Raw genomic sequence first — 14,686 nt, 5'->3', positions numbered from 1 at the left:
ACCCCACCAGACCTCCTTCCAGTGATGCCTCCAGCTACATGCAGCCCCTGCAGGGTTGGGAAAGGCCCCTGGTAGTAAAAATGGGACAGCAAGTTTAGGTAGTCTTTTTTTCTCATTGTTAATCTTAAATCTGTTTTATTTAAAAGGTAGTTTTAGCTTTATTTAAAAGGGAGTTTATAGACATGCAGTGGTGCATGTCTATAATTCTAGCTACACAGCAGACTGAGATCTGAGGATCATAGTTCAAAGCTAGCCTGGGAAGGAAAGTCCATGAGACTTGTATCTTCAGTTAACCACTAAAAGGCTAGAAGTGGAGCCATGGCTCAAGTGGTAGAGCACTAGCCTTGAGCAAAAAAAAAAAAAAGCTCAGGGATAGTGCCTAGGCCCTGAGTGCAAACCTCTGGACAAGCACATTTTTTTAAAAAGAATTAATTAAAGAGAGTTTTATTTAGGGAAGGTGACTGGAACAATGAAGCCACAGTAATACATTTAAAATGGAATCATTTCTGAGAGATTACTGATGTTCAAACCATTGAGACTAGATTGTTAAGACTAAGCTAAATGGTAGACCCAATTGTCACCTCTGGAGCCCATTCCCATTTCACAGAGATCATCCACACCAGTCCCTCCAGCAGAGCTGTTTGTTTTCTGTTACCAAGGGAAGTTGTGACATCCCTTCTGATAGAAGCCATTGGCCAGAAACTCCATCACAAGTGTGCCTGTGTGATTTAGACTGCTAAGGTCAAGTACAGACTAAAGTCATAGACAACACGCATTCAAATACCCTGAAATACCCATGAATCTGTTTTAGAGAAAAAGAGAAAGAGAGAGAGAGAAAGAGAGAGAATGAATCACTAAAATTGATCCTAGCCTTCATTTTGTACAGATCTTTGAGATAAACTATATAATAAACTTTACTACAGCCATTAGATATGTATCTATTTAAATTTTGAAAAAGTAAAATTTTGACATAAAATCACCTACAAAATATTTAATGAGTGTTCATCATGGTCCTTATGGTCAAAGAGTAGTTCTATGAAGTTCCATGACAAAGGAAGAATACACTAAAATGTGCATGCATTCTTAAGAGCATAAGTGATTACAAGCAAGAATGGTGTTAAAAATATCTATGTATCTCTTTTAATGATTTCTGATGTTATTCTAAACCCGAGCTTGTCTGGTCCTGATTGCATAGTTTACAGTATATGGAAGTAGCTTCATTTTGTTTCCATTTAATGACATTGATCATCTGTGAAGTTGAACTGTGATGCCTAGCCACTTCCATGTAACTACTGTGGAAATCACATTTTATCTGACAACTTAACCAGTTGTCTCCTGATTCCTTTCCATTAATCTTGAATGAAATGAAGATTAAGTGTGAGGTGTCCTCTTCTGAATATTAAGCCAAGTGTGGGAGAAGCCAATTGCCCATAAACCTTTAGACTTCAGAAGACTACTTTAATGGGGGCCAGGAGTGGCTGGCTTAAGGTTTGTGAGGTCTCTGTTCCCATAAAATTCTGAAGTTTCATGAACTCACTTCCAAGAACAAATAAAACTTGAAATGTGCCTTGCTGCACCTTTCCTTATAATGTGCCACATCACATAATGAACTGTTCATCAAGAAACTCTGCTATTCATCTTTAGCATCTAACTGTGGCTTTTCGCTACAGGTGACACTCATTGGATTCTCTATTTCCATTGCCAGGCTCTGGATATGGATCTAGAAAGGCAACTTCAGCATAGATGCAGAAACCAAAGAGAGAGAGAAAGAAGCAGTTCATTTAGCTCTTAACATAGTTGCCAACATTTTCTGCTACTTTCACCCTAACCTTCTCTTGGTTTCTTCTTTATCTCTTCTAAGTTGGACTTGAAGCTGCTTTGTCACATATGAGTAAGACTACTTATTGCTTTCAGATTCCATTCACTAGAATATCATTTTCCATCTTTTCACTGTCAGTCTGGGTGTAGCTCTGCAAATAGGATGAGTTTCTTGTAGACAGCAAACAGTTGGATTTTGTTGTTTAGATGTTTTAAATTCAGTCGACCTCTGTGTCTTTTAATTGGAGCGACTATTGAAAGGTATGTGGTGATTTCTCACTTCATCTTAGGAGTTTACTGGTTTACTCAGTTATTAGTGTTTTATTTATCCCTGCATTTCATCTTTTTTAAGTCTGTTATCCTAGTAAGATTTTCCCCCTCTCCTTTTTTTTTATAAACCTCTGTTCTAATGCTTTGTACAGTTTGGCAGTAAACAGACTACAGACTATGACAATTATTTTATGGATTAATTCAAGTTATTAATGGTTACTGCTGACATGAATTAAATATGTGTGTGTGTATGTGCTTCATTAAGCTGATGCCTCATTTGGAAAATTGGATTTAAAAGCAAGGAGTTTCTTTGTCTCCTCATAACCTTGCATAGAATGGACTTTGCCTTTGCACCCTTACAGCAATAATCTATGTGAGAATATTTGGTGCATTCTTCATGTGGGCGGCTCTACACACACATATCCTCCCCATGTTTGGGAAAATCTGGAAATTGAATTGTTAACAAGCATCTTAAGGATTCCAAGAGATGCTGGGATGTAACAATAAACTTGTCTTCTTTTTACATTTCCCTACTTTTTATATTTCTTTGCACTTTTTACACTTTCTTTTTTGGGGGGTCCAGTCATGTGGCCTGAACTCTGGGCCTGGGTGCTATCCCTCAGCTCTTCAGCTCAAGGCTAGCGCTCTACCACCTGAGCCACAGCGCCACTTCCAGTTTTTTTCTTTTTGCTTATGTGGTGCTGATGAATTGAACCCAGGGCCTCATGCATGCAAGGCAAGCGCTCTACCACTGAGCTACCCTCCCAGCCCCTTTTTACACTTCTTTATACAGTAGTGGAGAGTGGAAATAGATAGATATCTATTCCTGTGTATAATACAGAGGAAAACTTGAAATGTCAAAATATGAAAACTATAAAAATTTTCTGCAATGCAGTTATCTGGGACTAGCTTCTTTCAAAAGGACAATAGTGTACATGCACTTTTGTAAGTAGAACTATCTCACCACTAGAAGTCAACTAAAAAAATACATTCAACCCCTTTGAATATACTATCTACTCAAATATAAAGCCTCTTTTTTTAGTGAATTTATATACTATCTTGTCATATCAGGTTCTTTCATGACCACAATCAAATAGAAATAAAAATACAACTCATATCCAAAGTGTGAGAAGTGTTGGGGATAGGGTAGGGGACAATGGGAGTCTAAGGCTAGACTTGATCTTCATAACTCCTTTATTATGTATAGCAGTTGAAAAGTGAAAGGTGATGTGTGTGATTTCATTCATTAGAAAACTTACATCATCAAACATTGTTTGCTCAGCTTGTGTCAGAAAAATGTTTCCAAAGGTAAAATAAAATCTTGTATGTTTTTGGAAAGCACATGTGAATCCAGACAAAATATATTTCTTTCTTATAAATGTAAGGGAAGCTATGTTCTCTCTGTACTAATCACAAGCAGGAGCATGTGATGTAATATGGTACAGGTGTCTTCAGCTCACCTTGAACTAAAGGTTTTGAATGTGAAATATTGACATCCTTTTATCACAGTTTCTGAGTGAAAATACTCATTTAATATGTACAATATTCTATGAGAGAAGCAAGGAAAACATGTATCTGAGAAAAGCAACTATTGTGCAAAGTGGGAGAGATGTCAGGAGGAGTTTGAAGGGAATTAAGACACTAACAGGCACTAACAGGCATTGTGTATTTGGCATGTTTCTGAGACATCTGGTTCACAGAGAATGCATTTCTTGAGTTATTTTGCCACACTGTGCATTACAGAAGGCTTAAAAGTTATGCATATATTTCTTGCCTATTTAAATGGAGACAAATTTGCTCAGATGGATACCATTGGTTATTTCCTTGAATATTTCCCAGCATTCCCAGTTGACTACAAGCCATTGGAATTCTTGCCAACTATTTGCACATTCCTTGTGTTCTTTTCTTAATGATTAAGCTGTAAGTCTTTATTTCATAGTTCTGAATAATGTTTTTTTACTTTTAGAAAGTTACCCTCATTGAGAGAGTGGGGGACTAGTCACACTGTAATGTCTTTTCTATAGTGTACTTTTCTATAGTCACTCACATTCAACTTGATGCATTTAAAATAGATTTTTGTTTAATGGTTTATAAATCCTTAAACACATTTTCCTTCTTTTTTCAGCTGCAGACAAGCTTGACTGAACCAATGACTTTATCCAAATCCATCTCTCTTCCTCGTAGCGCGTACTGGCACCACATCACACGTCAGAACAGTGTTGGAGAAATCTACAGTTTGCAAGGCAAGTGTCATTAAAATAAGAGAATAGCCCTTCCTGACACCAGTTTCCTTCTTGTAGGACTAGGACTCCTGCAAATCACTGTGTATTTCCATTGCTTGCTTTCCCTCCATTTCCCTTCACCAGCCCTCACTGGTCACAGGGAAGCTGAGATTTACCTTTGCCTTTTGCCAGCTATCATTTCTTACACTCCAAAAGTTCCAAAACCTTCTGTGTGAGGAGTAAGGCCCAACACTTTGTTTGGGAATGAGACTTCAACCAAAACATTACAGAAAGCGCTTTATTAGAAGCTATTAGTGGATGGAGAGTTCTGCTTTATGATGTGTCCTATAAAGGATTTTGTTTTGCAAATCTTTTATCCTTAATAGAATTGAGTACCAGTTAGGAGATGACTTCAGACTCAGTAGTAAAATGCTATCAGAGCTTTAAAGTTTAACCAAACCTTATCATAGAAGTCCCGTCATAGGGCACAAGGTGGAAACAACAAATGTAAATACTTCACTTCTGTATTTGTCCTAATCATGAAAGGCCAATTAACTAGCAAGGGAATGCTTTGTCCAATGACTCATATTACTAGATGTTTGATCATCTGTGTCTTCCTCTCCCTCCTCTTTTAAAATGAATAATCTTATCCTTCAAATAGATTTATTCTGTAGGAAATTCTTTAAAAATCTGAAAAAATAGGGTAAAACACTGCTCATCTAGCAAATACACTTGAACATAAAAAGCGTTGTGTAAAATAGCTGGTGAACTCATGACCAATATGATTTTCAACATGATTAGGCATTCCAAACATTCCTTTTTTCACACTTCAACTTGTGCACGTATTACCAGCAATAAATATTTTGACCAAAAAGTTATTACAAGCAAACTGAAATAGTGAGACTATTTTTATAACAATATTTGTGTGCCAGGATTTCAAAACCCAGGATTTCAAGACTAGTGGAATATGATCAGTGAGAACTAATGGCAAAAGTTACATTGTCTGAATGATTCTAGTCATTCACAAAATTAAATGTAATTGTATTTGATACTTTAAATGGCCATTACTGGATTTATATGGACATCTTGATATCTATATTTTGAGATGCTAATTTTGAAGAAAGCAGAGGTGACCGGTTTATAAAGTTCAAAAGTCAGAGAGAGAAAGTTGCACCCTAGGCTTCTACTCTACCAATACCAGCAACAATACATTAAAATAGTCTCACTCATGACTCCATAAAATTATTTTGCCCTTTGCAGTGATTGAGATTCAAAAATGTGAGATACTGGCATAAAGATTTGGGAATTAGTTAGAAAGCAAGGTGATAACTTTGGTTTTTGTGGTTTTGCCTACCATTCCAGAAAATAAAAGATGATTGTATTCCTGGTAGCTTTGAACTAAAATGGGAGGCAAGGAATCGGCATTTATACTGAAATTTCAGATACAATTTCACATTTATCCTAAAATTTTTAGAGTATATTGAAATAGCTTAACACACTGCCCAAGACTCCTTGGATGACAATGGTAATTTGCATACTAAAACAGATACACTGATTGGAATAGTCTATGATATATAACAGTATTCTTTAATTTCCAGTAAACTTAAGGCTCAAAATGCCTTATCAATTATAATGAATGGCCAATTCATTTATATGGCCTCTATATCACATTTTTCTCTAGTTGGTTGCTTGCTGCTCTGAGTAACATAAAATACACATTGACTCAGGTTATCACTGTAGGTCAAATATAATGAGAAGCTATTCAATATAACTTGCATTTTGCTGTGCTGTGAGTTGACTTTTGTACTATATTTTGCTTAGAGAATTACATTTTAACATTTTGTAGGCCTCTCACTTTGTGGCTACACTATATACATATAGAAAGAAAAGAAAGGCAGAAAGGAATGAAGGAAGGAAGGGAGGAAGGAAGGAAGGAAGGAAGGAAGGAAGGAAGGAAGGAAGGAAGGAAGGAAGGAAGGAAGGAAGGAAAGAAGAAAGGAAGGAAGGGAGGAGGGAGAGAGCGAGGGAGGGAGGAAGGGAGAGAGAAAGAAAGAAAGAGAGGAAGGAAGGAAGAAAGGGAGGGAGGGAGGAAAAGAGGGAAGGAAGGAGGGAGGGAGGGAAGAAAAAAAGAAAGGAAGGAAAGGAGGGAAGAAAGTATATAGAAAGTAGGTAAGAAACTAGAGAGTAGGTAGATTGTAGGTAATACAAGAATAGATACAGATGCAAACATATTAATGATACATTAACAATGATGATTTTCCTTTATTTTCATTTTGTCCTATTATGGCAGTAAAATCAAGCAAGGGACAGGAAAACTGTATATTTTAGGGGACTCCTTTGTAGCCAGACCATGGCAGAATAAAACTACCAAAAGAAGGGAGAGGTAAAAGTAGAAGCCATGAACTTTTTCTTCCTCCCTCCCCCTCCCCCGCCCCATGTGAATGTGTGATGAACTTACATCTCACTTGCTCTACCGGCCTCCCTGACAGATCACTCAGAGGAGAATTTCATTGTCTGGCTGCCACAGGGACAGGTCAGAGTGGAACTGGTGACGTGTGTGTGTTAATCATATTATCGGGTAAACCAGGGAGGATTGAGCAAAGTAAACTCAGCTCCCAGATTTTCTCATCAGATTTTTTTTCTTTCTATTTCCAACTGTGAAACTGAGATCAATATGAATTAAACTCAGCAGGCTTTCATTCAGAAGTAAAGGAGGAACATTTTATGTATTTAAAGTTCAATAGACCAGGATTCATCAGGAGACAGCACATGCAGGAAGAGAAAAAGTTGTATCTTGTGGAAACACATCCATTCTATGCCAAGACTCACCTGTAACTTAAATTGCCTGTCACCCTCTAATTGCCCACTTAGTTTAGTTTTCTATACTCATTCATTCCTGTTGTGTGTTGCCAGCCACATTTTTATTTTTATGTTTACCTTCCTTTTTATTTTTATTACCTTCATGTAGTGGTTCAAGGGAGTTCCATTTAACTAAGCAGTTTGTGAATACAATGCATCTTGATCAGCTCATCCTTCTCACCCATCCCTCCCGGCCACCCAACCCTTCCCTTACTTTTCTTAATATAGACATTGCATTTTTTTATAAAACGTTTTAGTGTTATTACATAGGTGATATACAGAGGAGTTCCAGTTACATAAGTCAGGAAAAGAGTTCATTTCAATGTGAACAATGGCATCCTTTCCCTTTTCCTATCCCAGGTTTTCCCTCCCATCCCCACCCGCAAGTTGTATGGTTAGTTTTCAACATAGTGTCTAGTGTGTGCCAGTGCTGCTTTTGTTCCACATTGATTCTTCTTCCTCCTGTCTCCTCTTCACTCATCTGCCCCTCCCTCCTGGACCCCACCCCTCCTCCTACATACAACAGTTTCCTGATGGCTAGCGCCATTTTTAAAAGACAGGCATATTGATTGTAAGATGTCCTAACCTTAATGACCGACGTGTCAGTCTCTCCATGCCCAAAGTACTCTGAATAGTAAGCTATAATGGAGACCCTGTTGTAATCAAGGCGACTGAAGCAACAGAGTGAGGAAGAGACTTCATTCCTTTCCAGACAGAGACAGAGAATGAGAATCCAGTTACGGAGTTTTTCTTCATTCATGTCTCTCCCCTTGATCCTGAATCAGTATGCAGTATATTTAGGTGTCAGGTTATATAGCAGAGTTGTGAACCTGGATTTGGGAGAACCAAAGCATCTGTTGAAAGTTACCAGCCAGTCTACTCAAAAGCATGGTGGTAGCTGGTGTGGTCCGGCATTGCTGGTGTCACTGTGCAATGTAGAGGTGAGTGGGGGGCGGGGAACATGGCGAAGGTGAAGCCATCAGGACCAGCTCCTGCCTCCATGAGCAGTGGGGCTGAGGATAGCCATAGCACCCAGGTCCGTACGTGTCCAGACCCATGTTAGCATCTGTTGAGCAGTTCGGGTTCTTGTGCACAGTCAGGTCAGGTTTGGCAGGCTGGGTTCTTGTTTTTGTGTTATTTGTATGGGCTATGGGTTTTTATTGTTGCAAACTTTATTTGGGTAAGCATAAGAACTGTGGTGTCATGCTGTATCATAGTACCCCTTTCTCCTGATCGCTCAACCTCTGTTCTTCTCCACCTGCTCCTTTCCTGCTGGCTTCCCTCTTCTGCAGTAAACAGAGTCGATGAAAAAGGGAGCTGAAAATGGCCCCTGATAACTAGATTTATGGGACTTGTGCTGATACGTGTAATATCTTATTTTTGTGCAAAATTGAATGGAATGTACTTCGACTTTCTGAAAGCCGCTTGAACAACTTTAAGTCACATGTGATTGGGAGTGCAGCTTCTCCGAAGGAGGGAGCTGTCAGAACTCCACTGCCATTAGCACGGATTAATATCCAAATGCCAGCTCTGACTTGCGGGCCTCCTTCTGCCCTCTGCGTGTCTGTAATTAAGCCGCAGACCACCGGTGTCAGCACTGACGCTCACCTAAATTACATAGAGAGCGTTTGATGCGGACGGAGAGGACAGCAGGGCTCTAGGTTCTCAGAAGGACAGGATGAAATAGGCAATTAGAATTAGAGATAACCTTCAGAAAACACTAGATAGAGTTTCGCCAGAGATTCGTGAGGTAAATAAGGGATTTATTTACTCTGCTCAGCTGCGACCCTCTGTCCTTCTTTGCCGCTCATTCAGTTTCAAGATTGTGCTGTCAGCACATTGCTTCCATGGAGACTTTTTATTTAAATTTTACAATAGACATGTGTTCCAGATTATAAAGTTATTTTAAAAAAAGAATCACCTCCTGCAAGTTACAAAACAAATAGCAGAGATTGTAGCTGCAGCAGTAAAAAAGGAGCTTGGTTAGGTTCAAGCTGCCATCTTTCCAGAACATTCTCAGGCTACCTGTGAAAGCAGTTGGAAGATGCCACATATATCACACATTCTCCCCAGGCCTCAGCCTGCTCATGGAGACTTGGCAACACCTCATAGCAATATGAGTCCTTTCTCTGGAAATGGCGCTTGCTGTCTATTCAAGTGTATTTGTGGACATTCACTGCGGGTTCTTACCTGGGGAGAGGTGAGTGAAGGCAGAAGATGCCTCCCTGGGTAACACTTTTTTTGAGATAAATGAATCAATTGCTCCCTGATGTGGATGACATAAAAATGCACAAAACATTCCCACCATGAAATGTTTCTTATCGCCCCAATTCAGAATTAAGCAGTCTCTCTTTTCTGCTCCAGTAGACATTTATGCACAAATTTATAGCAATATATTTGTTTAAAAACTGACTTCCTGCAAATGGATTATGTAGGAACTGGTGGGTAATTCTTTGATCCTCGAAGCTTATCCACACTGGGGCTGGAGGTGTATGAAGAGGTACCATCCACAGAGGTGAGAGTCTTGAATTATGGACTCAAATAAACTTGAGTCTGTTAACTGCCGAGCACTGTCTCTTTGGATGTATTACTGACCTTTTCTAAGCTCAATTTCATTTATCTTTAAAATGGAGATATTACAAATGGGGGCCACCCTGGGTTCCCCGGTTTCCAGGGCATCAGAAGGGGTCTCTGGTGAGACCAGATCCTCCCACATGACACATCTTTCCTGGCCTTCGGAGCATGGTCCACCAAATGGCCCTTCAAATAAGCTCCACCCAAAAGGGACTCATCAAGATCCTGATAACATTCCCGAGCCAGAGGCATTTGTCTCAAGGCCTGGCCTCCAACAAGCAGAGCCGCTCCCCCGAGACATTCATGCATGAGGACAAGAATGGGACCTCCTGACCCCCGGGGTGGGAGACCTCTGTCTTAAGACTATTGGTCTCCATGAAGCGCCTACCTGGGCACACACAGTGCACATCTGGTACATAAGCTACATCTGTCAATCAACCTACCCAGCAGAGTCTACACCAAAAGAAAGACAACTAGCACCTACCCCTGCCCTGATAAGACCCCAGCTACACAAAGCACCGGAGCTCTGGAGCCTTGCTGGAGCCTGGACACCCTGTGGTGTTGTTCATTTTCACTTTGATTAACTCTTTTCTTAATTATTTTCACTATACTTCACATATAGTAACACTGTACATTGAATGCATATGTAGCTATGTTGAAATGAAAGCCTCTTGTGGGAAAATATTTTAATGGGGATTAAAAACAATATCTACTTAGCATGCTGATTAAATAGGTTTATCTCCAAAAGATTGCCCATCAATAATTATTGATTGTCAATGTCCTAATGTAAATTAAATTCACACAAAGGAGATTTCTTTATGGGCACAGGCAGATATGCTCATCCACACCAATATATTCTATTTACTTTAAAACCGTATTAGAGTGTTTCTACTATGTACAAAGAATTTTGCCTGACTCTAAGAACTTCGTGCAATATCATATTAAGAAATGATTTCAAGATATTAAAATTCTAGAAGAAACTAAATCTAAGTCTCACCTAATTTTTACTGTGAAAGAAAACATACTCTTAAATCTTCACGTTTGCTCTCATTCCAACATCAGGGGTGAATAAGATGTTGCATCTGAAAAAAAGAAAAGAAAAGAAATAAAAAGAAACCACGTGTTCCAGTCCTACACCAGCTTATTGTACCCCAGGCAGTGGCAGAGCCCGGTGGCCTGTGTGCCCTCGTTTACCCACTCCAAATCGCTCTTTCTGATGAGCTTGTCCTGGAATCTGAGAAGCCTGTCAGAGAGCACTTCTGGCAGGACGCCAGCCTCTTTCACAACATGGAATAACTTTGCTTGAATCAATGACTACTAAATATATTCCCTCATGTGGCACTTTCCACTGGCTAGACCCTAGGTGAACAACAAGGAGAAGATTGCTCAGTTCATTCTTTTGAAGCAGCTCAAAGCAAGTTCTAAAGATAACTCAAAGAGTGAAATAAACCAAGTCAGACATTTAATCTTTTTCCACCAGACGTGCAACAGTTATTACTGAAAGATAAAAGGTTAGGAGCTTCTAGATGCTATATCGGATTAGTATAATCTGCCTTGGAGTTGGATTAAACTTAGTAAGATGCTTTACTCTTCAAGTCTGAAATTAAGGTTTCTGTTTGGTCTCTAAACTTGATTCCTGTCCACCAAACTTTTCCTGTGGGATTATTTAAATATAATAAGTAACATATTAATTTTATTAATTAACCAAATTTTATGGAAATAGATATTATATTTTATATAGAATTATGCATAATAGTACTGTCAGGGGAAAGTGAATAAGTGAATATAACCAGATTAATCAACCCAGGCAGATGGTTGCATGAATACTGACAAATACTCAGCTGTGTGTGTGTGGGGGGGGGGGCCTCAGACACAAATGAATATATTGAAAGCAGTCATCTCTAGGGCGAGGATGACAATGATTTTCATCCTGGGCACAGTTTTTTAAGTGGAAGCCCCTCCCCAGTACCAGCTCTTCACGGTGTAGAGTCTCTATCACAAGATTGGAACCTGGGTGAGTTTCTAGAATGATACTGGACTTCCATCCTGGTTGGCTGGTCTGGGTAGCAAATTAAAGATTAAAATTGTTTTAGGAACTATTTGTTGACCCACTGTAGGCTGCATTGAATTGTTAGATGCGTGAGTATTAGAAAAAAGAATCATCGTACGACGTTGTATGGCGTAAATGGGCCTCAGAGATCATGCATTTTCATCTGAGACCTTTCCTTCATTTTACATTTCCTTTACACTTCCCCATCACTCGTGGCTAACCACTACCTATCATTCTCTATTAAGAACTCGAGACCTTGAAATCTTCTAGAAAACTGGAAGACACATCACTTCATGCTTCCTTGGGACATAGGCCTACGCCAGAAATCTCTTGCCCTTGCTGTCTGCCAGTGGAGACAGCTGGAACCCCAGGGGGATTCGGGGAGACATTCTGGAATCACGATTGGTGACAGTTGTGTTTAAAGAGAAGCCATGCTGTAGAATGCAGAGGACAGCAGTGTGACCAGGGAGGCACAGCAGTAAAGAGAGCACAGAGGAAATGCTTTCTCTGGGTGAATCTAGAGGACTGTGAGGAGAGACTCCCAGATGTATAGCAGAGGCAGCCATTGCATTGCTCTGGCTCACCTCTATTGGCTGGATAGTCTGAAATATAATACAACATTTAGTGTGAATTAAGGCACACATGTGGCCTTGTGTGGTAGTTAGCATGTCAAGGGCTCTCTGTTTGAAGCATTGCCCAGCTCTCTGTTTGAAGCATTGCCCATCTGGTCATCTTTACCTGTGAGTTATAGTAGCGTTAGCCCTTACACTTGTAGTTTTATAGCCTAGAGACTAAAGGAAACAAATTCGGTTAAAATATTAATAACTTAAGGTTCGGTAAGAGGAAGCATCTGGATTTGTGAAAATTCTTTGTAGGAAAGGAGTTCTTTTGTTGTGCAGCCTCCTGTGAGCACGATACTCAGGTAGAAAATACCATAGAGCCCTGTGTTCGTCACAAGATTCCTGAAGAGCCAGAGTTATAGATGCCATTTCCATCCGCGGGGAAAGGTCGTAGGCCTTGTTGCCGTCTTTGCTCTCAGTGGTTAATCATTTCACGTGTGTCAAGATGTGTGATACAGTTCTCTGGGTTCACTTATTGTCCCCATTTTACAAAATGATTTGGATGTCATGGGTTCTTGCTCATTTGCCACTATGCAACTAAGTCTAGGGTGACAGAGTTCAAGGCAGGATGGAATAAAGCAATTCCAGCCTCTGTCCTTCTGTGCGGGGTGCCTTCCTTTGGAACCGTGATCAAGGTTTACAAGCATGATTCCTTTAAAAAACCAGGCAACATCTATCCTCCAATACGCTGTAGTTGAAACAACCCAGATGGAGGCCATCTAAACAACTGTGGAGATTCTGTGGGATGTGGGCACTGCTTATAAAAGTTGGACGGAGCAGTTTTATTCTTCTTGTGGAACAATTTAAAACACATTGTGTATGCAAATTAGTCATCTTCACGCTTTAAGGTCACCATTACTGTTCATCATTACCTCGCAAGCTTTAAACTAAGCTGTGCAGCAAATTTAGGGTAGGTGTTCTTTTATTCCAACTTTTTGGGGAGTGTCTTTTGGCAATGTCACTATCAGATTCCCCACTCAATCCACACTTTTTCCTCCCTACTGAATACCTTCCTTTTTCTGGAGCATTTGCTCTGATGAGCCAGGACCCCGGGTAGACAGAGGTCCTTTGAGTAGCTTCTGTAACCAGAGTCTAAATGCCTCATCATCATGGCTCATTTCCCCTAAGTAAAGATTTCTGTGTCTTCTACTCAGAAGTGATTTTTCTAACTTGAAGCTATGTGATTTCTGAAGATCTGACAAAAGAGCAACTGAACTTGATAAGTTGCAACTTGATAAGTTGAACTTGATAAGTTACTGCAATGGGAAAGAATTCTGAACATGTGAAAAAATAGGTAAAAAGTGAACATCTCCACTGACTACCACATCTAGAACATATAAAGGAGAATCGACTGAGATAAAACAGACGGCTCTGTTTATAAAATTAAGAAAATTCTTCATATGCATTTGTTTATTGTGTTTTTAACTTGAACACTTTTATTGGGAATAATATTTTTATGGCAGGTAAAGGTGACACAATGTTAGGTTTTAAAAGGCTAATTTTATTTAACTATTGCTCTATTACTCAGCACGGGTTTATTACCCATGCCTTTTACTATTATAAACACTACTTCGGTAGACATATTTGTATACAATCTTTGATTACATTAATAGTTTTAGAAATAGAATTGAGTTTTTCATTAAATGTTCATTGGGCTGATTTAGATATTTTGAATTTGTCTCGTTTATGCAGCATATGACCCTATGCTCTTCCTTTCTGCGTATATTACAGTTCCCATAAGGACAGGCATACAGCGAATTAAATCAGATTTCAAGTTTGTTCACATATCGAGTCATTCATCAAATATGCATTGGACTCTTTCTAGGTAGTTGAAGTAAATACCACAAGAATGGCATGAGGAAAATAAGGAAAAATCATTTCAGACATTGGTAAATGTCAGAGGAAAGATGTGTCAGAATGATGGCAAAGAGAATGTGTCGACCATTTAGATTTTCCGTAAGAAACAATATTGGAGTTTAGGTTCAGATGGCAAGAGATTCAGCTTGCAAATGTAAGGGAAGGAATTTCAGGCACAGAAGTGAACATCGCTAGTAGTAAGCTAAGGGGGTGTGGTAGAGGAGAGACAGGTGCAGCTGGAGTACAGAGCGTGGAGACGCTTCCCCCTGAGCAGTGGAGCGTCGCTTCCCGCAGTAATGAAGGCCCCGTAGACCTTGAAAGAGCTGCGGTTTTGTCATGCAGTCATGGAAACCCAGCAAATGCTCATAACTGTGGTGACCTGGCCACATGTTAAAGATCACTCTCAGGACTGTGTG

The 14,686-nt window shown here is 39.6% G+C and overlaps 1 protein-coding gene across 1 annotated transcript in view; it reads left to right on the top strand.

The window, feature by feature from the left end:
* The window catches only part of Dok6 (docking protein 6), a 275,916-nt gene that overhangs the window by 225,959 nt on the left and 35,271 nt on the right, over window positions 1-14,686 (top strand). The window contains exon 7 of the mRNA XM_070028977.1: window positions 4,214-4,331. Within this exon, the coding sequence (XP_069885078.1) occupies window positions 4,214-4,331 (118 nt within the window). The remainder of the gene's footprint in view (window positions 1-4,213; window positions 4,332-14,686) is intronic.

The sequence above is a fragment of the Dipodomys merriami genome, unplaced genomic scaffold (genome assembly GCF_024711535.1).
Source record: "Dipodomys merriami isolate MVZ:Mamm:240054 unplaced genomic scaffold, mDipMer1.0.p SCAF_2, whole genome shotgun sequence".
In the NCBI taxonomy this organism is placed as follows: domain Eukaryota; kingdom Metazoa; phylum Chordata; class Mammalia; order Rodentia; family Heteromyidae; genus Dipodomys; species Dipodomys merriami.
The sequence above is the reverse complement of the archived record's forward strand: the minus strand, read 5'-3'. Positions and strand labels throughout refer to the sequence as shown.